The 26236-nt window shown below is 35.9% G+C and overlaps 1 protein-coding gene across 1 annotated transcript in view; it reads right to left on the bottom strand.

The window, feature by feature from the left end:
• Positions 1–22099, bottom strand: part of fstl4 (follistatin-like 4) — a 198975-nt gene extending 176876 nt beyond the window's left edge. The window contains exons 1-3 of the mRNA XM_016295974.1: positions 21937–22099; positions 14328–14460; positions 9826–9859 (exon numbers count right to left, since the gene is read on the bottom strand). Of these exons, the coding sequence (XP_016151460.1) occupies positions 9826–9859; positions 14328–14456 (163 nt within the window). The 5' untranslated portion in view covers positions 14457–14460; positions 21937–22099. The remainder of the gene's footprint in view (positions 1–9825; positions 9860–14327; positions 14461–21936) is intronic.
• Positions 22100–26236: the final 4137 nt, after the last annotated feature.

Here is a 26236-nt window from a genome sequence, read left to right as displayed (position 1 = left end):
ATTTCATTCATACACTCTAAAAAATGCTGGGTTCAGCCCGTTGGGTCATTTTATTGGGTTGTTTTTAATATTTTTACCCAGGTGCTGGGTAGTTTTTCTGTAAGTTGGTGGGTCATTTTTAAAGCTGGGTTATTTTTTTTACCCAACCGCTGGGTTGAGCCTTTCTCCGATGAAACAACCTAGCTGCCGAGTTACAGTCAGAGCTCGGGCTTTCTGAGCCCTCTACAGGAGAGAGCGGTTCTCAGCGCCGCCGATTTGGTGCACTTCTTAAGCGAAATAAAGGTTTGTATAGATTTTATGTCATTTATAAAGTCTTTACTGTGCTGTAAATTGTATTATTTTACGCGACGCAGCAGAAGGACGAGATGTCAGTCAGCTGCTCCAGCAGCGGTCACTTCGCATGATGGAAACGCCTTTTGCCTTGCATAACATAAACTCAGTACTATAACGAATAAAATCAGTTTAAGTTAATTTGATGTTAATATATGTTCTCTAATCTCAGTACTGTTTGTTTATGGGCAGGTTTTGGAGTCGGTCGCGGCATCTTTCAGCTACGAGTGTAACGCGAGGCGGCGGTCTGAAGTTTGCAGTTCCCCGCGAACAGAAGCCCTTCACCGGCTCAAATTTCGGCGACACACTGGCTCGAGAATTAGCGCTATTTCGGTGAAAAGAAATTACAGAGAATGGTTGAATACACTTCAATTAGAATGCTACTTTTAAATGTTACATGTTTTATGTCTACAATGCTTGTTAAACTAGTTTAAATGTATGTAATATTGTAAACTTTGTCGTATTCACCCAAATCAATTCATTTTGTCTTGTATTTTGTCCATGTGTTTTTGCTTAATATTAAATTACAACCTTATATAGCGCACTATTTCTGGTCAGATACTGTACAAAACCATAGAGGAGATTATCTAGTACACCCATTCAATCCAATAATGCACTGCAGTAAATACACTTAAGGGTTTTAAAATACATATAAGGCGATGGATATTTATCAGCAACTTCTAGCAGTTTTATGACAATTTTGAAGATTTAAATGCCATTCATAGCTACATCATGCACTGAACACAATGGCCAATTTATTCTGTCTAATGAAACGCTGGAAGTGAACATGCATAATGGTGCAGTCCTAAAGCAGCAAATGAAGATGCTGGTAATTGCCTGTCAAATACAGAAATGAACAAAGTGACACAATGAAAGGCGGGCTGTTCTGTTGCGCGTGCATCTGGGCAATGCACTCAGCTGCTCTATTTGCATATCTGTGAGGTGTTAGAAGACAGCCATGAAACCCTGTAATAACACAAATATATGCTGAATGTCTTCAGGGAGATATAATGAGGCTCATGCCATATCGACTTATAAGAAACAAGACAATAACAAGACAATAACTTTATTCCATTATTCCACACTCTGTGCAGTGCATCTCTGACATGCTGTCGTCTGGACTCGTCCTCCCTCAGGGTGGATAATCGAATGGGAATATGTTTGGGAAAGTGAATATTCCTTCAGATCAGCGGTTCACAACCTCACCAACCACCAGACTTAATTCAACACTTTAGTATAGGGATCAGTTCTCACTATTAACTAGTTGCGTTTTAGCATGCATATTACTAGTACATTGTCTGTTTATTAGTAATTATAAAGCACATATTAATGCCTTATTCTGCATGACCATATTAATTATATACTGTATATATTAAACAGCAAATTAGGAGTTTATTGAGCCAAAAATCTTAGTTAATAGTAAGAATCAGACCCCAAACTAAAGTATGACCATATACATACTTCTTGATAATGATTCATGTGACTAAATATAGTGGTTTTAGAAAGAAAAAGCATCAATAATTGACTATTATTATACAAACAAACAAATAAATAAATAATATCTGATGCACCGAAATTATAATTCTGGGCTGAAGCCAAAGCTGAACCCAGAATTTCAAAGACTTGGTGTTGTTTCCAAACGAAAGGAAATATATCGGTATCGGTACCGGCCGAAATGAGTTGAAAAATATCTGCAAAATCAATATTGTGCATCCCTATTTTTTTTTCTCCGATTTTTTTGGGTCCTGTTTCTCCATCAATTACCAGTGGTTTCAGTAGGTCTGATAATTGACATAATTTAAAATTCATTACAATCGTTCATCAGAAACATTACCAGCAAGAGATTTTTCATATCAAACTGTTAGCGTGTAATGCATCAGCTCACTGAAATTAAATCCGAGAGCTCTCTGACCCTCCATAGACAGCAATGCAACTGCAATGTTCCCAGACACAGAAACGTAGCAAGGACATCGGTAAAATAGTCCATGCGACATCAGGGGTTCAACCGTACTTTTACGATGCTACGAGATTACTTTTTGTACGCAAAGAAAACAATTATAACATCATTTATTCAACAATTCTTCTCCCTGAGTTACCGTCTTCCGCCATTTTGGAAAGTAGAACGTAATCAACGTAATCAACGTTGTTTACGTTCAGGATAAAACACGCACATGCTGAACGCAAACAACGCCTCCCTTGCCTCCTATTTTTGCTACTAGCTAAGTTGACACTTCTCATTTTCGTTTAGTTTAACTTGATGTACTAAAAATACTACAACTAAATCAACTAAAACGTACACATAATATTCATAAAATGTGTTTCTTATTAGAAGTAACAAAGCTCTTTGTGATTATTGGATGGGAATCGCACTACAAATAATGTTTAGTGAGGGGAAAAATCACGGATCTGGCAACCCTGTCTGGAACTATGGGTGATTCATAGAATCAAAGGGAACCTGCGTTAACTGCATGTTTTTTCTTCAGTTAGCCTGCAGTAATGCGTTATTATCGCGTTAACTTCAACAGTGAGAGACAGTCAGAGACATTTTCTTCACACACATGTTGCAGTCTGACACATTTTACAATCAACCCTGGTTTTAAATAATCAGACAATATCCGATAGTGCTGATAATTGCTTTAACTAGTCAATACTAATCAGTGCATCCCTATATAATAGAATATCAATGATAGTAAAATAACACTGGTATGGAGGTTGTGAACTTGTTGTTAAGAGGGGTGGCGCTGTAGTCAGTTGTCATCTGCTCTCCATTTACGTCATTATTTGATGCGAGTATAGAGGGCCGCTGTTGTAGTTAGTACTTTATTACATTACAGAGCCGTTTCGTCACGTGCATTATGTTGTAATGGGGATGCGACCGATTGGTTTATTAGTTCAGGCCTGGGATCTAAGACTAACCAGACCATGCCTCCGTTTTCCTGAACTCTCTATCCATTACGCTCTGCCGCGACCCAGACACATACGCGAGGTGCTGCGCCTTATCGAATTCCCTTCCAATTAGTGTAGAAACGAAGCAGAGGGCTCCCTAATGGGCTTTGCTTCATGATATCGTTTAATTCGCGACAATAACAAACCTCTCGTTGTGATTTCAAGGCCAAATGAATCCTGACTGTTCAGCCGCTGAATGCGGGAGATTTGATTGTGCATTGTGTCTGCCACAAAAGTGCAAGCTTTCTCCTGTCTTTCTTCTTGAGTGACCTTTTCGGCGTGCTGCCTGCGGCACGTTATTTATTTATGATTTGTGTGGAAGCCAAAAGGCTGTCAGACTGCCCTGTTATCGTTTGGTCATCCGCTCAAGTGGCTAGGTGGTTGGGTAGACGCGTAGTGTTCAGAAACTGGGGCAGTCTGATTAATGCCAGCCTTTGGAAGCGAGACGCACAGACATGACAACAAAGAGGCCTCTCTGGAAGGCAGGGAAAGTGAGATAACGCACAGCGATACGCAGATACGCGTGCATGAGAAGGTAACGTGATGCCAGCCGCGGAAAGAAAAATCAAACATGCCACTGCGTGTTTTGTTAAGTTTAGTCCGAAGCCAGTGAATAATTAGTCCCTGAGGGGAAATCAATACATCATTTGCATATTTCTGACACACTGGAGAAGTTGTCTGCCTGTCTGTCTGCACCACAAATGATGGGAAACTTTTTCTCCAACTGATTTTTGTTAAGCTTTTGATCTGCTACGCTCAGCCAGGTGTAAATCCGTGGAAGTAAGAGTTCCTTTGCAAACGTAGTTCAAATCCGAATCAACATGCTAAAACATCAAAAGCAGTTCCTCCTTTAACATTGCTGTTTCTACAAACTATACATTGAAGGGATAAATTACTCTTAAACAAGAATTCTGGCATTATTTACTCATTTACTGATTTATTTATTACAGGTGTGATAAATGCCTGCATAAAGAGACCATCATCATGTGAAAAAGAAGTACACTTTTTTTAAAAAAAGAGTACTTTTTGCAAAAAAAAAAGAACGTTCAAGTGTGAACTGAATATAATGTTTTCAGACACGTTTTCTTTTACATACATTTAAATGTATTTTACTTTAAGTTTATACAGTGCGTGCATAATAATTAGGCACGTTGATATTCTGATCATATTTTTTTCCAAGCACATTTTACCAATTCCAAACCACATCAATCGTAATAACTACTATTAGTTTTGTATTTAATCATTTATAAGTGATATATAATTGTCCATGAAGGCTGGAAGTGAAAAACTCCTTATATTTAGGTGTGCAGAATTATTTCTTTTTCTTTCTTTTTCAGTTTAAAAGAAAATTATTTCACTAATACTATTTAATAACACCCTTGTATTTGAATGTGTTAGTTTGCTAGCTACAACAGCTCTCAGACAATCAGTTCATTCCTATACAATGGCCATAAAGATGTGCAAAGGTTATTTTTGATTTGGCAAGGTCAAAGCACGCGCTGCAATCAATAAAGAAATCATTCCCGTGAAATCAGCGACGTGTGGAGCGGCGCTAGCCTGTTTGAGACACACAACAGCCAATATAATACCTACATTCAGCCAGAATTCCCTAGTGTATCAACCCACGATCCCAAATTAAATCCCTGAGATGCCACTGCATGTTTTTTCTTCAGTTAGCCTGCAGTAATGCGTTATTATCGCGTTAACTTCAACAGTGAGAGACAGTCAGAGACATTTTCTTCACACACATGTTGCAGTCTGACACATTTTACAATCAACCCTGGTTTTAAATAATCAGACAATATCCGATAGTGCTGATAATTGCTTTAACTAGTCAATACTAATCAGTGCATCCCTATATAATAGAATATCAATGATAGTAAAATAACACTGGTATGGAGGTTGTGAACTTGTTGTTAAGAGGGGTGGCGCTGTAGTCAGTTGTCATCTGCTCTCCATTTACGTCATTATTTGATGCGAGTATAGAGGGCCGCTGTTGTAGTTAGTACTTTATTACATTACAGAGCCGTTTCGTCACGTGCATTATGTTGTAATGGGGATGCGACCGATTGGTTTATTAGTTCAGGCCTGGGATCTAAGACTAACAAGACCATGCCTCCGTTTTCCTGAACTCTCTATCCATTACGCTCTGCCGCGACCCAGACACATACGCGAGGTGCTGCGCCTTATCGAATTCCCTTCCAATTAGTGTTGAATCAAAGCAGCCTTAATGGGCTTTGCCTCATGATATCATTTAATTCACGGCAATAACAAACCTCTCGTTGTGATTTCAAGCACTCGAGGCCAAATGAATCCTGATGGTTCAGCCGCTGAATGTGGGAGATTTGATTGTGCATTGTGTCCGCCACAAAAGCGCATGCTTTCTCCTGTCTTTCTTTAGTGACCTTTTCGGCGTCCTGCCTGTGGCACGTTATTTATTTATGACTGTGTGGAAGCCAAAAGGCTGACAGCCTGCCCTGTTATCGTTTGGTCATCCGCTCAAGTGGCTAGGTGGTTGGGTAGACGCGTAGTGTTCAGAAACTGGGGCAGTCTGATTAATGCCAGCCTTTGGAAGCGAGACGCACAGACATGACAACAAAGAGGCCTCTCTGGAAGGCAGGGAAAGTGAGATAACGCACAGCGATACGCAGATACGCGTGCATGAGAAGGTAACGTGATGCCAGCCGCGGAAAGAAAAATCAAACATGCCACTGCGTGTTTTGTTAAGTTTAGTCCGAAGCCAGTGAATAATTAGTCCCTGAGGGGAAATCAATACATCATTTGCATATTTCTGACACACTGGAGAAGTTGTCTGCCTGTCTGTCTGCACCACAAATGATGGGAAACTTTTTCTCCAACTGATTTTTGTTAAGCTTTTGATCTGCTACGCTCAGCCAGGTGTAAATCCGTGGAAGTAAGAGTTCCTTTGCAAACGTAGTTCAAATCCGAATCAACATGCTAAAACATCAAAAGCAGTTCCTCCTTTAACATTGCTGTTTCTACAAACTATACATTGAAGGGATAAATTACTCTTAAACAAGAATTCTGGCATTATTTACTCATTTACTGATTTATTTATTACAGGTGTGATAAATGCCTGCATAAAGAGACCATCATCATGTGAAAAAGAAGTACACTTTTTTTAAAAAAAGAGTACTTTTTGCAAAAAAAAAAGAACGTTCAAGTGTGAACTGAATATAATGTTTTCAGACACGTTTTCTTTTACATACATTTAAATGTATTTTACTTTAAGTTTATACAGTGCGTGCATAATAATTAGGCACGTTGATATTCTGATCATATTTTTTTCCAAGCACATTTTACCAATTCCAAACCACATCAATCGTAATAACTACTATTAGTTTTGTATTTAATCATTTATAAGTGATATATAATTGTCCATGAAGGCTGGAAGTGAAAAACTCCTTATATTTAGGTGTGCAGAATTATTAGGCACTTTTTCTTTTTCAGTTTAAAAGAAAATTATTTCACTAATACTATTTAATAACACCCTTGTATTTGAATGTGTTAGTTTGCTAGCTACAACAGCTCTCAGACAATCAGTTCATTCCTATACAATGGCCATAAAGATGTGCAAAGGTTATTTTTGATTTGGCAAGGTCAAAGCACGCGCTGCAATCAATACAGAAATCATTACCGTGAAATCAGCGACGTGTGGAGCGGCGCTAGCCTGTTTGAGACACACAACAGCCAATATAATACCTACATTCAGCCAGAATTCCCTAGTGTATCAACCCACGATCCCAAATTAAATCCCTGAGATGCCTAAAGTATCCTTTGGTTTTCCATTAGCCATCTCATGCACGCACCGTTGGGCCACTGATTTTAAGACGAACTTAAAGAAGATGATGGAAGCACCCCAGGCTGATGCACAAACTCAATTTAAATAGCAGTCAGCCATTGTTTTTATATGTGAAACAAAAGGTTTTAAAACAAATGTCAACTTGAGGCTAAAGCAACCGTTCCCATAACATGCTTGAACCAGAATGCACAAGAACATCATTATAAATATGCAAGTTTGGACTTACTTTGCTTGACTTTATTTTCAGCTCCTCCATATTGCTGCAAAAGAAAAGGGGAAAATATTAAGATATAATCTATAAATATGAGAACAGCCCTATCTGACTCCAAAACAAAGCTAACTATTTCACTGGTTAGTAGTAAAGCCTACAGGTTTACATGTAGCACACCAGAAAATTTGAAGTTAAAATATACAGCACAGACCACTTTACATGTACATGTCTGATAATGTCAAATAATCAGACATGCACATCCCTTACGAAAAGGAAGCTTATTCAAGTGTGTTATTAGTATACTTCTTTTAAACTAAAAAATAGGAAAGTATACTTTCAGTCTACTTTTTATGTACTTCTCAGAAATATACTTAAAATGACATTTAAGTACACTTGACGTCTACATTTATTTGAGCTATAGCCTACTTGTTCTCCGAGAATGTTTTCATTGTTATACATTAGGGGGCGCTATTACACATCTTCTGTACAGAATTTCCAAAACACAGAAACAGCGAAGAAGCAACCGAAAAACAACAGATGCTTTCACACATAATCTAACTAAAAGAAAATTATTTCACTAATACTATTTAATAACACCCTTGTATTTGAATGTGTTAGTTTGCTAGCTACAACAGCTCTCAGACAATCAGTTCATTCCTATACAATGGCCATAAAGATGTGCAAAGGTTATTTTTGATTTGGCAAGGTCAAAGCACACGCTGCAATCAATACAGAAATCATTACCGTGAAATCAGCGACGTGTGGAGCGGCGCTGGCCTGTTTGAGACACACAACAGCCAATATAATACCTACATTCAGCCAGAATTCCCTAGTGTATCAACCCACGATCCCAAATTAAATCCCTGAGATGCCTAAAGTATCCTTTGGTTTTCCATTAGCCATCTCATGCACGCACCGTTGGGCCACTGATTTTAAGACGAACTTAAAGAAGATGATGGAAGCACCCCAGGCTGATGCACAAACTCAATTTAAATAGCAGTCAGCCATTGTTTTTATATGTGAAACAAAAGGTTTTAAAACAAATGTCAACTTGAGGCTAAAGCAACCGTTCCCATAACATGCTTGAACCAGAATGCACAAGAACATCATTATAAATATGCAAGTTTGGACTTACTTTGCTTGACTTTATTTTCAGCTCCTCCATATTGCTGCAAAAGAAAAGGGGAAAATATTAAGATATAATCTATAAATATGAGAACAGCCCTATCTGACTCCAAAACAAAGCTAACTATTTCACTGGTTAGTAGTAAAGCCTACAGGTTTACATGTAGTACACCAGAAAATTTGAAGTTAAAATATACAGCACAGACCACTTTACATGTACATGTCTGATAATGTCAAATAATCAGACATGCACATCCCTTACGAAAAGGAAGCTTATTCAAGTGTGTTATTAGTATACTTCTTTTAAACTAAAAAATAGGAAAGTATACTTTCAGTCTACTTTTTATGTACTTCTCAGAAATATACTTAAAATGACATTTAAGTATACTTGACTTATACTTAGAAAAAGTCTAAATATATTTGAGCTATGCTTGTGCTCCTAGAATCCGTGTTTTCATTGCTATACGGTAGGGGGTGCTAGTACACATCTTCTGTACAGAATTTCCAAAACACAGAAACAGCGAAGAAGCAACCGAAAAACAACAGATGCTTTCACACATAATCTAACATGATCATCAGACATAAAACAGCATCAAAATTGTGTAACGTTGTGAAAATGTTGACCCATGAAGAGGTAATAATGATTGTCAAGCTTTTGGATCATCATTCTGAATCCAATTCATAGTCTTTTTTCAGCTTTTTGTTGTTTATATATTTATTTATTTATTCTTTTTTTATTTATGAAACTTACCCACATTTACATGTTTATAAAAAAAGAATGCATGAAGTTAGAATAAAATGTTTTTGTTTACAAGCAGATACCCTGTTCTTTCTTTTGATGTTTTGTATGTTCAGATATTCATATAACAAAATATATACACATTCTTAAATAGGCACATAGTAGTATACTTAAAGTATGATGTAAAGTTCACTTAAAGAACTTACGAGTATACTTGCAGTGTAAAACTACTAAACTATTAGTTTACTGAGACTATACTTCAAAGTGTACTAAAAATGCTACAAGTATCTAATTAGTAAACTATCAGTATACCTTTAAGTACAAGCTAAAAACATAGAGGTAAACTAGCTGTGTACTCAAAGTTTACTACTTTAAATCCCTGAGATGCCTAAAGTATCCTTTGGTTTTCCATTAGCCATCTCATGCACGCACCGTTGGGCCACTGATTTTAAGACGAACTTAAAGAAGATGATGGAAGCACCCCAGGCTGATGCACAAACTCAATTTAAATAGCAGTCAGCCATTGTTTTTATATGTGAAACAAAAGGTTTTAAAACAAATGTCAACTTGAGGCTAAAGCAACCGTTCCCATAACATGCTTGAACCAGAATGCACAAGAACATCATTATAAATATGCAAGTTTGGACTTACTTTGCTTGACTTTATTTTCAGCTCCTCCATATTGCTGCAAAAGAAAAGGGGAAAATATTAAGATATAATCTATAAATATGAGAACAGCCCTATCTGACTCCAAAACAAAGCTAACTATTTCACTGGTTAGTAGTAAAGCCTACAGGTTTACATGTAGTACACCAGAAAATTTGAAGTTAAAATATACAGCACAGACCACTTTACATGTACATGTCTGATAATGTCAAATAATCAGACATGCACATCCCTTACGAAAAGGAAGCTTATTCAAGTGTGTTATTAGTATACTTCTTTTAAACTAAAAAATAGGAAAGTATACTTTCAGTCTACTTTTTATGTACTTCTCAGAAATATACTTAAAATGACATTTAAGTACACTTGACGTCTACATTTATTTGAGCTATAGCCTACTTGTTCTCCGAGAATGTTTTCATTGTTATACATTAGGGGGCGCTATTACACATCTTCTGTACAGAATTTCCAAAACACAGAAACAGCGAAGAAGCAACCGAAAAACAACAGATGCTTTCACACATAATCTAACATGATCATCAGACATAAAACAGCATCAAAATTGTGTAACGTTGTGAAAATGTTGACCCATGAAGAGGTAATAATGATTGTCAAGCTTTTGGATCATCATTCTGAATCCAATTCATAGTCTTTTTTCAGCTTTTTGTTGTTTATATATTTATTTATTTATTCTTTTTTTATTTATGAAACTTACCCACATTTACATGTTTATAAAAAAAGAATGCATGAAGTTAGAATAAAATGTTTTTGTTTACAAGCAGATACCCTGTTCTTTCTTTTGATGTTTTGTATGTTCAGATATTCATATAACAAAATATATACACATTCTTAAATAGGCACATAGTAGTATACTTAAAGTATGATGTAAAGTTCACTTAAAGAACTTACGAGTATACTTGCAGTGTAAAACTACTAAACTATTAGTTTACTGAGACTATACTTCAAAGTGTACTAAAAATGCTACAAGTATCTAATTAGTAAACTATCAGTATACCTTTAAGTACAAGCTAAAAACATAGAGGTAAACTAGTTGTGTACTCAAAGTTTACTACTGTTATACTTAAAGTAGTACTTTTATATACTAACAAGAAAGTCCCAATGAGTACTGAAATAGTACACTTACAAGTATACTACTAGTACACTGATATTTGTATACTTACTACATAAAGTATACTTGAATAAAATATACTTGTACTTTACTTAAGTATACTTAATAAAATAAACTTAAAGTATACTTATTTTTGGTAAGGGATGTAATGTGCATATATCAAATAATCAGACATGCGCATTACAGCAAGCAATAAACAAACATATCCAAGCATATCCAAACTGGCAAAAAAGCTCAGTATTGGAGCCTATGCAGGGTATTAAGTGTGAGCGCAGTGTCCTCCATGCTGACCATCTTGATCAGAGATCAGAGCCCTTATCTCCTCCAGGCTCAGAGACCTGCATTCTCTGTCATATCACCATCACTCATGCATCTCTACAGATGCTGGCCACTTCAGTTTCCCTGAGGCTGATCTTCAGCTGTAGAGGAATGTAGATCCTCTTCTCCAGTTCGATCCTCATTAATGTCCCAGTGGAAGTAAGCCGGGACCATTACCATTTTAGAGGGATCTTTGCTCTCAGGGGCAGCTCTCTTTTTGCACCTGTATTTCTGATAACACTGTGGGAATTGCTTCATGCTCGTCTGATGTGCTTTCTGCAGATCTCATCAGAAAAATCAAGCCGTTTGAAAGAGAAGCCACAGCTGTTCAGTTTGCACATTAAGCTGTGCATGGAGGACAAGATGTATAAAAAGGGTTGTGCCACATTTACTTGCATCTAGGGATGTGCGATATTTATTGTCTATGATACTAGCGTAACTGCCTTAACAATGTGCAAGCTGTAACTTAATTTGCAATAAAAAAACAAAAACAGTATTGTTTTTGCAAGTCACAGAGATGCGTGATTTGTGTGATGTGCATGTTGAACCAGTTCACAATACTACTGAATCAATTATTACTGAATCAAAACAAAAGAGTGGGAACTCTTAAAAGGTTATTTAAAAGGTGCTTGTTCAGTCAGGAAACAGTTTGACTCGGACCGAAGACCGATGAGCCGCTGATATGAGCATGAGTGAAGCCAGCACTTGAATGAAGGGGTGAAATGAACGGTTTATGGTTTCTCAATGTTTACAGTATTTTTAAAAATGTGAGCTGATGAAGACTAGTTTATTCACTTTATATGCTTTAGACATGTAAAACATCCATGTTTGGCATCATTATGGGGTGCTTTAATAAATGTCTATACTTTGTGTCAGTTATTTGAACCAGTTCATTGAAACAAACCATCCAAAAGAGCCAGTTCACAGAAAATAATCAGCTTTACCAATTTGCCTGTAGTTATGGATTACAGGTAATGCATTATTACAGGTTAAATCTTTTTTTAAATAATGTTCAGTTTCTTGCACAGACTGATTGTTTCATTACTTAAGGCCTCGATATATCATCAAGGTATTAATTTAGTGTTCCCTGATATGCATTTTTGCATTATACTTGCATTATATGACTCACCAAGGAGCATGGTTTCTGCTAAAAATCATCTTTACTGTTCTACTGAAGAGAGAAAGTCACCATCTTGGATGAGTAAATTAACAGCATTTTTAATTTTTTTTTGCTGAACTATCCCTTTAAATTAAGTAGTTAACTGTCCTTTGAAAACTATACAGCAAACTGTTTAACTATTTTTGTTTTACACCTCTGAGCAGAAAAAGATGGTTTCAACACTATTTCTCAGGTGTGTTCTCATGAGTTCACAGACAGAAAACAATGCTTAATGTTAAAATAATCTAATATAATCATAGTAGCACAGACTACGATATTAACTTCTGCTGCTGTTTTTACAACATTTAGAAATTTGTCAGTTCCTGTTCAGCCAAAACCTATATTGTGTTAATAATCTGACATACGGCTGTGTTTATTCAGTTTCCTTTGTGCAATAAGGAGTCCTGGCTCAGTGTTGTGTTGCACTCGCTGCTTGATGTAAAGCATGGGTTCTGACGCAAAAGCAATTGAGAAGCGCTGCTGTAAACATCACTGCAACATGTACAGTATACAAGGTTACAAACTTATGAAGTGGCTACAAGTATGGCCACTGGATGCAGGCACTATATATATCCATTCATATTTAATACTTTAATAACCTTAATAAAAGTGGGGTTAGTTTGTGGGGTTAGTGTGTTAACACTAGAAGGCTGAGAGCATCCATGGTGCTGGATTCAGGCTAATGGCTTTTTACAGCAAACGCTCCACTGAACAAACAGCTGCACTTACAGATCTCTGTTTATTTTCATACTCTCAGTATGTTCTATACAGGCATGTTTTAAATAAGTCTTTCTCACAAAGCTGGCTGTCTGTATATGTAGAAGGTCATTTAGTGTCATTGAGTGTAGTGATAGTGTAGCGCTCAACCAGAGATCCCCAGCCACAAAATTTTGATTTTGATCAAAAATCTAATTCAAACTACTATCAAATACTATTATAGTATATAAATAATACTAAAATAAGATTACATACGTGTCTGCTTCCCTCTGCTTTTGCATCACAGTGACTTTATTGATCACAGAATCAGCATAGCTCAGTCTATCTGTGAAACATAGATACTTAAATCAGAAAAAGCACAACTTTTAAACCAGAAAAAGTAAAGCTTTTAGCGCATTTTCTCAATATAAGTTTTGATTCATTAATAATAAGCTTACCAAGGTTTATTTTGTTTTCAAATTTCCTCAGGACTTTGTCTGATGGGGTGGACATCTTTGAGGACTTATTATTAGAATTTTGACGATTAGCCTGGTGAAAAAACCCCACATATAACTCTATTGTAATTTAAACTACACAAATTCTTAGAAACACTGGCCTTGCACAATCCTTGCATAATTATTTGTGCATGTTTTAAGGCCATATCAGCAACAATGGCTATATGTTCATGGCAACATTAAAAATATTATTTAAATAAGTCCTTTACAATAATATGGAGGAGGCTTGTCATACACTATCAAAACATTAAATGTATATCAACATGTATACTGCAATTCAGCCAAAAAACACAAGAGATATAATTTTTTGGCCATATCGCCCAACCCTAATTGAGGCCTATGTTCTCTACTACACATATTTTTCATTTTATTTCCCACACTACTGTTTCAATTACAAGATATTTACATCAATGTTGCAATAAAAAGGGTATATTGTATATGAATTATTAAATGAATTTAATACATTTTATGTAAATTAATAAATTATACAAAGGTAATAAATTATTTAAAATTGTTTTCTCATATACACTTTTAGCTGTGATTCTGCTGAAGCTGATCTAAACCGGCTTAAATTTGGTTAGCTTGGTTAAGTCTAAACCTACTCTGAAACTCAAACATTTTAGCTCTGAGTGCCAGAACATGAACAACAAAAGAAAATGAAACGCACTACTACCTGAAGTCCCTCCTGAAGCTCCTTTACTGTAGCTCCAGATCCAGCACTGGCTCGGACTCCATAAGCCAGCCATAGGGAAGATCCGAGCAGGATGGACAAAGCCCAAACGCCCAAGAAGCCCATCAGCATCAGCCTGTCAAGAGAAGAACGTGTACATGATGAAGCAAACAGGTGCTGAAAATCTCCTCACCCTCAAACCATCCAAAATGTAGATGAGTGTCACAAAAGTAGATGAGACCATCACAAAAGTATGTTATTTGCATGTGCTTTAAAGCCTTGCTGATGAAACATTTCATTCACGTTCTGTTCTTATGTGTGCTTTTTCTGAGTGTGTACACATGAAGCGAGCGCACACTGCACACTAAAACAGCGCCTGATTCGCGTCTTAATGATTATGTGTCTAATCCTGTCAAAAACACACAAGGTTTACATGGACTGTAAACATAGTTGGTTATGTCTAAAATGAAAGTAAACAGTTGCGAGAGAAACGGATATGTGCAGCTCTTAAAGCGACGGAACTAAACATGCTGCCGCTTGTCATTAAAGGAATAGTTCACCTAAAAATGTAATATCTGTCATTATTTGCTCATTCACATGTTGTTGCAAACAATTTATTTCTTCATTTCATTTCTTTCTTGTGCTGAGCACAAAAGAAGATATTTTGAAGAATATGGGTAACCAAACGGTCAGATTTTTTTAATAGGCTAACAAAGATAAAACAATAACAAGGATTTTTATCTTCACCCACTTTGACCTAAATGTATGCCATTCTTTTTTATTTTATATTTTGTTGAGGTATAGGAGGTGTTATGCGTCCGCACTCTTCCATTTTTAGCAAATAAAGAAGAAACTTTGTCGAAAAGCAATTTTCGTGATGGTTTGTATTTTTTGTGCTCTGTATGGAACATCAGTGCCTGTTTAAGTGATGAACTCCATTACTTGTGTTAGTTTTCAGACATAATAACAGATGTTTTATATTTGTGCTACAACTGTTTGGCCTGTGCTACAGAACGTTCAACCTCTGTTGCACCAGTGCTATGTGCAAAAAAAGTTAAAGTACAGCCCTGCTTCACATATTTTTTAGATATCCGTCTTTCATTATTAGGAGAGTTTTGATGTTGTTATTGACATGTGCACTGATAAAACGATCATCTGTAACCATCAGATTCATCCGCACAACTCACGTCATGACCAAAACAATGTTCCTCCGCAAGTAACTTTTAGTTTTGTGGTTCAGATGGCCAAAAGATGTATGCATAATGGAAATACTGCTGGACATTTTTAACAGACAAAGATACAAACTTAAAACTGCGCTGTTATATATGCACTGAGGAAAACATGCTGCAAACGTATTAAAAAGCATATTTTAGAGCACCTGACATTGGCAGACCATTAAATTATATGAGTTATAAAGCATGGGTTATGTTCACAACTTGGATTGTGCACTTTTCTTGCAAAACCTTCAGTAGGCAAAAGGTCCATAAAACAGTTTTTAACAGTTGTGAGTTTATGTAGAAGTTGTGTAACCAATAAATATTAGAAATACAGAAAATATATTTAGAGTTGCTGTCTGCTCTGAAAATTTTGCTCTGAAAAAGTTAGTGTAATAATAATTACTAAATAATAGATATGTGTTACCAAGATTTAGTTTTGGCCTGTGATTCAAGTTCAAGCCATTGCTTTACTAATGCTGTATTGAGATGATTTATAGTCTAGTCAAGTCAAGTCACCTTTATTTTCATAGCGCTTATGCAATCCAGATTGTGTAAAAGCAGCTTCACAGTGATACACAAGAAAATAGAAGAATTATGGAAAAAACAACTATGGAGAGATTCATATTCTGCTGTAAAGCAGTTCTAAAAGACTAAAAATAGTGTCATTATTCAGATCAATCAATTCAGTGTTGGTTCAGTTCAGACAGAGCTGCAGTCGCAATCACGAGTTCTGCTTCTCTAGATTTATTAAGCTTAATCATCTGCAATATTTGCCTGCTGGTTATTTATCCTGAAACAAGCTTTTTTCATTAATCGATACATTTTCTGCCCAGTGTTTTCCTTTATCTTCCCAATCTGGCAACCATGTGCACACGCTCTCACTACATTACAGAAAAATGCCGATGAGCTGAAACCAACAGCAAACATGTAAGATGGAATTTAGCGATCTCTATTGAGATATTCAGCTCAAATGAAAGTGCAATACAGAAAGTCTGTTTTCCTTCACTCGGTCGTTCGCACGGTGTGCTGCGAAAGGGAACCGTGCAAGTTGACGTTCTCTTGATTTGTGCTTATGTGAAAGTGCAATAATTATGATGAAAGGTTGACAAAAAAATTAAATGAGTAATCATGATTAACAACTGTGATTGTATTTTTTGAGCAAAATAATGGTGACACATACAAAGACGCTGTATGAAATGTGCAGTATGGTCAGATGTGTTTCTGACAGCTAGTTGTGACGTGGTAAGCTCAGCCAACATAAGAAACGACTGTTGAAATTGTCTTCATTTAATCTAATCTAATCTAATTAATTAATCTATCTAATCCACAAGCAATGGTCCTGCCCATGACATGCTCCACATTTAAGATGCACCTCCTGTTTTTTAATTTTTTTTTATAATTTTGTTATATTCATTTTTGGCCATATCAGTGATGGATACATAGGAAGCGTTATGGAGAAGAGCATCAGGAAAGTGCCTGAACGTGTGCACCAAACTAACTGCATTCACAATATCTGATGAGATACACAATATCTATAATACCCAGTTTGGTCACAGTTCAGGTCCAATTCTCATTATTAACTATGAAACGTGGTAAGCTCAGCCAACATAAGAAACGACTGTTGAAATTGTCTTCATTTAATCTAATCTAATCTAATTAATTAATCTATCTAATCCACAAGCAATGGTCCTGCCCATGACATGCTCCACATTTAAGATGCACCTCCTGTTTTTTAATTTTTTTTTATAATTTTGTTATATTCATTTTTGGCCATATCAGTGATGGATACATAGGAAGCGTTATGGAGAAGAGCATCAGGAAAGTGCCTGAACGTGTGCACCAAACTAACTGCATTCACAATATCTGATGAGATGCACAATATCTATAATACCCAGTTTGGTCACAGTTCAGGTCCAATTCTCATTATTAACTATGAATTTTGCCTCAATAAACTCCTAATTTGCAGCTTCTTAATAGTTAGTAAGGTAGTTGTTAGTTTAGGTATGGGGTGGATTAAGGGATCTAAAATATGCTCATGCAGAATAAGACATTAATATGTGCTTCATAATTAACAGCCAATATGCTGGTATTATGCATGCTAGTTAATACTAAGGTTACCAATCATTTGCATTCAAGTACTACCTTAGATGTGTGACGAAACATTGAATACTACAGCTGACAATCACTTTAAAGATTCCCTTTCTCATCTTAAGAAGACGTGTTAGTCACACCACACACTGAAGCACTTTTCCGATTCATCAGCAAACACGTTCAAACTTCTGGCTGTTCTGTAGACATTTCACGTAGGTTTTCGCGTAGTGTGTGTGTGTGTAAGTGTAAGTGTGTTTCATCACAAAAGCTTCGCGCTAAAATCTGAACAGTAAATCTATTTAATCAATGTGAATAAATCTAACATCCACCAAGAAATTCAATATTCTATGAACTGATGCATAAACCTTTAGTTTTCTTTACATAGGAATACTAATGAAATCACATCAGTTAATCTGTCGATTGGTTAATCTGTGCCATTTTAGATTTTTCGTTATCATTTGTTCATGCATGGATAACTAGTACCAGCTTACAATATTATACTCACATTTCAGCTAAAATTGGGTAATGACATAAAATAATTCTATGTTATGCTAATTATATCTGGCTTTACATAAACAAACATCTCATGTAAACTGACAACAGCAATGACAAAAGATGATTTCACAAGCTAAAGCTGCTCGGTATGAATATTACCAAGACAAATTGATGTCTATTACCAAACAAGAGAAATGTTTAAATGCTTTACTGATGTAAACTGTAATGAAATTTGGAAATGATAAAAATCTTTTCACCTAGAGTCAATCACAAAGCTATAAGAAAGACTCGTTAGCTGTTACGGTTCATCTACAGGTTGAGTTTAGAGAGGCTTTGCAGAAAAGGTAAGCACATATTGTGAACGAACCAAATGAAAAAAAGAAAAAAAAATCCACAATATTTGTGTAAACAAGACCACGGATCCAAACAAACATCTTCAAATTTTGCAGCAGGAACGTGAATCGCATTACAGAGGTTAAAAATAACTCGTGTGACATTTTCAAGAGCTTCGTTGGATTACAGATTACACGTTGAACCGCAGCTGAGCAATTCTCAATACGGATTGAAACAAGTGATGAACTGGGAATAACAATCAGGCACTCTGTATGACTGCATGAAGACATCACAATGCTGCTATATTCTGCTGCTTGATATTATTCACCTACATGCACTAGATCACATCTGATCTCCCGGTGAAGCATCATCATTGCGTTTGAATCAGACAGAAATATCACACCATCCCTGTGCCTCTATTATCAGTTCATATGAGTGTGCAATCCACTCGGATGCTCTACTGCAGCGGGTCGCAGGTCTGTTCTGATGGCGTTTTTGACAGCAGGGAACACAATGCCAAACAATTGCTACAGTAGGCTTATCACAATAATTAAGGATGGGAATAAAATTAAAAATAAATTAAAAATGTTTGCATCCAATCAAGATCTACAGTATATGTGACCCTGGACCACAAAACCAGTCGCTGGGGTATATTTGTAGCAATAGCCAACAATACATTGTATGGGTCAAAATTATTGATTTTTCTTTTATGCCAAAAATCATTAGAATATTAAGTAAAGATCATTTTCCATAAAGATATTTTGTACATTTCCTACCGTAAATATATCAAAACTTAATGTTTGATTAGTAATATGCATTGCTAAGAACTTCATTTGGACAACTTTAAAGGAGATTTTCTCAATATTTAGATTTTTTTGCACCCTCCGATTCCAGATTTTCAAATAGTTGTATCTCTGCCAAATATTGTCCGATCCTAACAAACCATACATCAATGGAAAGCTTAATAAATCTCAATTTCAATAAATTGACCCTTATGACTGGTTTTGTGGTCCAGGGTCACATATTTAGGCAAGCAAACTACACAGATGCATACATGGACAGGTTGTGTGATGCCCTTATCCTCCAAGTAAAAGAAAATACAACCCAGGTCAAATTTTTGCTCTTGTTCATGTACGTACAAAATGTTCAGGCCATGGTCATGGTAATATCATACCATATTACTTTTGTACCATAGACCATTTTGGTTAGTTCAGTGTAAAGTCTGAGTTCTGATGTTGAAGTGAATGTCCCAACACAACACAGTTTCAGAAGCAATGCATACTATGGGTAATAATAGCATTGCATTTAGTATAACAATAAAATAAATATTACAATAAACTCGTGAGACATTTCATTAGCTCTTATGCCTTTCTTCCGATACACACTTGCTGTAAAAAAAATGTATCTTAACATACAACGGCAAAAACTGGCAGCGGTGCTGGAACATTACATTACAAAATACAAAATACAATGATGATTTTACACACATTTTAGTGTCTGACATTATGTTAATATACCAACCTATCTGAGCTGGTAAAATCTCTAATAATAACAGATACACAATACAGCGGAAGGCAAAACGATGACTTCAATTTCACCAAACGTGACCTCTCCAGTAGCCCTCTGTGACTAATAATAACATAAAGACAGATGAAAGTGTCACCCACACAAACACAAAACACCATCATGCAAGCTCAAATAACGATGCATGCTATAAACATGTAATAAACTAACATAACACAGTGCAAATGTAATGGTTTGCATGCAGGGAATTCTGGGAACGACCAGAATTTCTCCATGAATTAGAAAGAGATTCATACCTTTTACTTACAACAACTCTTCAACAATATTCTACATTTATCAAATATGTTACCGTTTAACCAATTAAACGTTTTTACTGTACACTTTTACTGTTCTCTTCTGTTACAGTAACGTTTTACAGTGTGCATCACCTTTTCAGTCATAAGATGTGATTGCACATGTAGGCTATATGTAAAAAAAAAAAAAGATTTATTTATTGCTAGAAATATATGTAGGCTATATATAATAAACTATTATAATGTGTTATGGCTATGAATAATGCGATAAAACAATAAGCTTACTCTGTAAGAATAAATGAAGGTAAATTCTGATTAAACGTGAGCTGTAATAAAGCTTGCTGGTCTAAGTGCAGGTCCGATCAAATGTCTGGTGTACCTCTGATGTTCTGAGCCTGAAATAGCATTGCATTTAGTATAACAATAAAATAAATATTACAATAAACTCGTGAGACATTTCATTAGCTCTTATGCCTTTCTTCCGATACACACTTGCTGTAAAAAAAATGTATCTTAACATACAACGGCAAAAACTGGCAGCGGTGCTGGAACATTACATTACAAAATACAAAATACAATGATGATTTTACACACATTTTAGTGTCTGACATTATGTTAATATACCAACCTATCTGAGCTGGTAAAATCTCTAATAATAACAGATACACAATACAGCGGAAGGCAAAACGATGACTTCAATTTCACCAAACGTGACCTCTCCAGTAGCCCTCTGTGACTAATAATAACATAAAGACAGATGAAAGTGTCACCCACACAAACACAAAACACCATCATGCAAGCTCAAATAACGATGCATGCTATAAACATGTAATAAACTAACATAACACAGTGCAAATGTAATGGTTTGCATGCAGGGAATTCTGGGAACGACCAGAATTTCTCCATGAATTAGAAAGAGATTCATACCTTTTACTTACAACAACTCTTCAACAATATTCTACATTTATCAAATATGTTACCGTTTAACCAATTAAACGTTTTTACTGTACACTTTTACTGTTCTCTTCTGTTACAGTAACGTTTTACAGTGTGCATCACCTTTTCAGTCATAAGATGTGATTGCACATGTAGGCTATATGTAAAAAAAAAAAAAGATTTATTATATTGCTAGAAATATATGTAGGCTATATATAATAAACTATTATAATGTGTTATGGCTATGAATAATGCGATAAAACAATAAGCTTACTCTGTAAGAATAAATGAAGGTAAATTCTGATTAAACGTGAGCTGTAATAAAGCTTGCTGGTCTAAGTGCAGGTCCGATCAAATGTCTGGTGTACCTCTGATGTTCTGAGCCTGAATCTAGGCGCTGTGTGAGAGTTAGAGTCAGATGCACTAATCACCTCGGCTGTACCGTGAACCCAGTGCTCGTGCAGCTGCCTAACCAGACCTCATGTTTGGGCGAACGATGCCCACAGCCGCCCAGAAGTGCTGCCTATAGGTAGACAGTGACACATAAACGCTGACTGCACAAACCAAGAGTCCAGTAAAAACTCCTGTTGAGGTACTCGATAGAAACAAACGGCGTAAAGCATGTGAATCCAGCGCAGACGCAGACGCAGAGCGCGATGGAGACGGAAAGCCGCTGGCGCTCAGCGCGACGCAGCGCAGAATAAAGTGACTGTAGCTCGTTACCTGTCGTGTTCCTGCGCGGAGACAGAAATGCTGCGTGAGATGCGCGTTATAGGTGTCCAGAGACTCACAGACCCTCACAGTCCAGGCGAAGGGAAGAACACACCCGCTCTCACTCCATCCTTCAACTGAGAGTGACCCGCTATTCCAGCTCACCCTATTTCAACAGCTCTCTCTCTTACACACACACAAACACACACACATACACACACACACACACTGCCTGCGACGTCACACAGCGCATATATATATATATATAACACTCACACCGCTGTTGAGAAGATCCCTGTGTCTGCTGCACTGCTGTCACACTCCTGCGTGTGTGTGTGTGTGTGTGTGTGTGTGAACAGAAACACTTGACAAGAGACATGCTACTACAGTCATCACATTAAAGTCACATTTGTAACAGTACTGTGTACACAGTAAAATAATAATAATAATAATGAATACAAAAAGCAGTGTTGTGGACCTGAATGTAGCTTTAAACGTTAATAAATGCATCGTATAATGCCCATTTAATGGCAAAATGTAAAAACAATTATGGAAAAAAAACTTTAAGGAAAAAAATGTTGCCCAACAGAAACTGTATTTACTGTAATTTGTATAAAATTATTATATATAAATTGCAAATGACAACTTGAAATTTATGAAAAATGTCCAAGTTCAAATTCATTATGAACTTTATGAAGCCTTTTAATGGTAACATTTAAAAGTGAAAACAATTATGAAATACACAAATACAAAAAAATAAATTAAAATCAATCTTGGTAATATTTTACAATAAGGTCCTATTAGGTAACGTAACTTAATGGATTAACTAACATTAACTAACAAAGAGCAATACATTTGTTACAGTATTTATTCATCTTTGCTAATGATAGGTAGTAAAAATAGCACTTAATGTTTAGTCAGCTCAGGTCGAATAAATAATATTAACAGACACAACTTTTGATTTTAATCATGCATTAGTAAGTATTGAAATTGACATGAACTAAGATTAATAAATGCTTTATTTCCGTGTTAAATAATGTAATTAACTAATGCTAGCTAATGGAACCTTATCATAAAGTGTTACCAAAATCACATATTATATATTATATATTTTATATACAGTATATATCAAAACTGTATAGTAACTGAGATATATGTAGCCAACGAACCCTGGTGTCTCCTACATCCACTAACAGACCACAGAGGGGGAAAAAGCATCATTTCACAGAAATCAAATCAGTTGAAGTAATGGCACAAAGAAATAACTGTACACAGAGGTGCGGTATACGACAAATAAAATAATTTTAAAAAGCCTTTGAGTGCATATGCAACAGAAGAGTGTCCCTGTAAGACTGTGTCTCCTCCGCTTCAGCATCAAAGGCAGAGAGGAGGTGACACAGTTACAGGGGATAATGCAGGGTGAGCCATCAAAGTTGCATGTGCGCCTGAAATATTCATGCCCACTGTAAGATTCATCACAAAAGAGAAAAGAGCTTTATTAGTGCAGCAGCCAATTGATTCCATGCAATATTGCAAAACGGCAAAGCGAGTGATGGAAGTGACAGGTCGCACTGTTTGTTTCAACAACACATGAAGGGAGCTTAATTAACGGAGTGGCTTGAGAACGCTCTGTTCTAATTACAGCAAAAAACTAGCATTAACAACCTATTAACAAACAAAAATAATCCTTAACGGATCCATAGTTGTAGTTTTCTAGATACAAAGGAAATGTACACTGCCGTTCAAAAGTTTGGGATCAGCAAGATTTAAATTTTTTTCTTAAAGAAGTCTCTTCTGCACATCAAGGCTGAATTTATTTGATCAAAAATACAGAAAAAAACAGTGATATTGTGAAATAATATTACAATGTAAAATAATGCTTTTCGATTTTAATATACTTTAAAATAGAATTTATTTCTGTGATGCAAAGCCGAATTTTCATCAGTCATTATTGCAGTCCTTAGTGTCACGGCATCCTTCAGAAATCATTCTAAAATGCTAAATTAATATCAATAACGCAATTAACGCTTCCTCCAGTGAAAAAGTAATCTGGTCTGAATCAGGAGAGAACTATGCGCAGATTAAGTACCGCTAACAAACCGAAACTGTGGATTTTGATGTGAGAAGACAACAGGAGATTTTCACTGGAGGAAGCATTGTTATGGATTATGGACTCGTATTTTGTCCAGAAGTCACAGTTTCAAGTTAAAACGTCTTAATTATGGATTTGTTACTCACAAACACAGAGACTTTGCCTTCACAAGATGTTAACTGATGGACTGGAGTGGTGTGGATTACTTGTGGATTATTGTGATGTTTTTATCAGCTGTTTGGACTCTCATTCTGACGGCACCCATTCACTGCAGAGCATCCATTGCTGAGCAAGTGATGGAATGCAAAATTTCTCAAATTTTTCTCTCAAAAGGAAACTAACTTCTTTACATCGTGGAAGACCCGAGGGGGTCCAAATGTTTAACAAATTTTTGGGGAAACTATTCTTTTCATTTCCTTTAAAGCTCAAGATCACAGTAGTTAGTAGTCATGCATTGGATCGCTGTAGCCAATTTTCCAAATAAAAGAACACCCAGAAAGAAAAGTTCAATTTTGTTCTGGCTCACACTGTTGCTCAAGCCGAAAAAGTACATTATAGCCCATATGGGGTCAAACGACCATGTAAGGGCTCACAAAACCCTGATATTTAATATATTTGATTTATACAAAAGATGTATTACTTATTGTCACATATCACATGCAATTCAAATAAGACTCCTCATTCATTCGTCCAGCATGTTTCCTAGCTAACAAATAGAGCATCTGCTATTAAATATAACATTATTATTATTGTACCAGGCTAATATAACACAAAGTATGGCGATATAATTATATTAAATAACATACATTAACAGAGAGAGAGACAGATCAAAATTTTTTTTAAACTACAGCAGCTATTAAAACTCTGAGTCCATTATTGAATAGACTGGGACTACAAATCTGCCCAGGACCATCTGCTATGCTATTGTTATGTATGGTCTATCATTTAAATTTAGATAAAAATAAGATAAGATAAACTCTATTTAAGACTGGATCAACTTTATTGATTTATCATTCCCAGTTTACAAATTATGGTCATAAACGTTGTGGGAGCATTCCCAGACATCACCCAAAATATAGTATAATTTGAATGTTTATGTTTAATTCATTCAGCCTTCTATTATTTTTACGCAAAATATAGCATTATTTAAATGTTTATTTTTAATATTCCAAGAAAGTTTTCTTGTTGTAATTAGAACTTTATTTATAGGAGACTAAAACGTTTCTTAGAAGGTTCATCAACTAAACTTCATGAGGGAACAGCAGGGCGTTTGTGAGTTAATAAAAAGCTAATTATTAATTAAATCATTAAAAAAATGTAAAATGCAATAAACAGTTTTAAAATGAAAACAATCACACCGCCATCTTTTCTCAGTCAAATCTTAGTCTGCATGTTTGCAGCCGGTGCAGATCACAGAGAATTGCAGTTAATTGCTAATTGCCATGATGTTGTGTGTCAGTATTTGATTAATGATTAGTTACACTTACATCCTCTGTATTTATTGGAGACGACATCTAACTAGTCTTGGTGAGCACGACCATGCCTGTGTAAAGAGAGATGCACATGTAATGCACAACATAATGCTTGTGTCATTATTACGCCAAACCACTGAGAAAATTCACCCAATGATCTATTGCATAACAGATCACATCGCACTGAGCTTAAGATGTACCGGCCCTGAATGTAAATAGAAAATAAAGGTTAGCTATTATTCATTTTAAAGCCCTCACTAACCCAGAAAACGAGAATGTTTTCTATTAGACACAGAGCATTGAACATATAGCACCATATTTCATACTGAATGCTATTATGAGCTCCATTATGGGATCTTTCTGGCAGTAGGACGAACACTGAGTCAGATATTATGCCCTATACAGAACGTAAACTGTGGAGGATTATTAAAACTCCTTAAAGGGGTAGATGACCTAAAAATGAAATTGTGTCATCATTTACTCACCCTCAAACCTGAAGGAGTTTGTTTCTTCTGTTGAACACATAAGTTGTTCAGTTGGTCCCCATTGACTGTCATAGTATGGAAAAAACATGGAAGTCAATGGGGACCAGAAACTTTTTGGTTTTGTTATCTATCTATCTATCTATCTATCTATCTATCTATCTATCTATCTATCCATCCATCCATCCATCCATCCATCATCTATCTATATGTCTATCTATATGTCTATCTATCTATCTATCTATCTATCTATCTATCTATCTATC

Source organism: Sinocyclocheilus grahami, unplaced genomic scaffold (assembly GCF_001515645.1).
Source record: "Sinocyclocheilus grahami isolate Dianchi unplaced genomic scaffold, SAMN03320097.WGS_v1.1 scaffold343.1, whole genome shotgun sequence".
In the NCBI taxonomy this organism is placed as follows: Eukaryota; Metazoa; Chordata; class Actinopteri; order Cypriniformes; family Cyprinidae; genus Sinocyclocheilus; species Sinocyclocheilus grahami.
The sequence above is the reverse complement of the archived record's forward strand: the minus strand, read 5'-3'. Positions and strand labels throughout refer to the sequence as shown.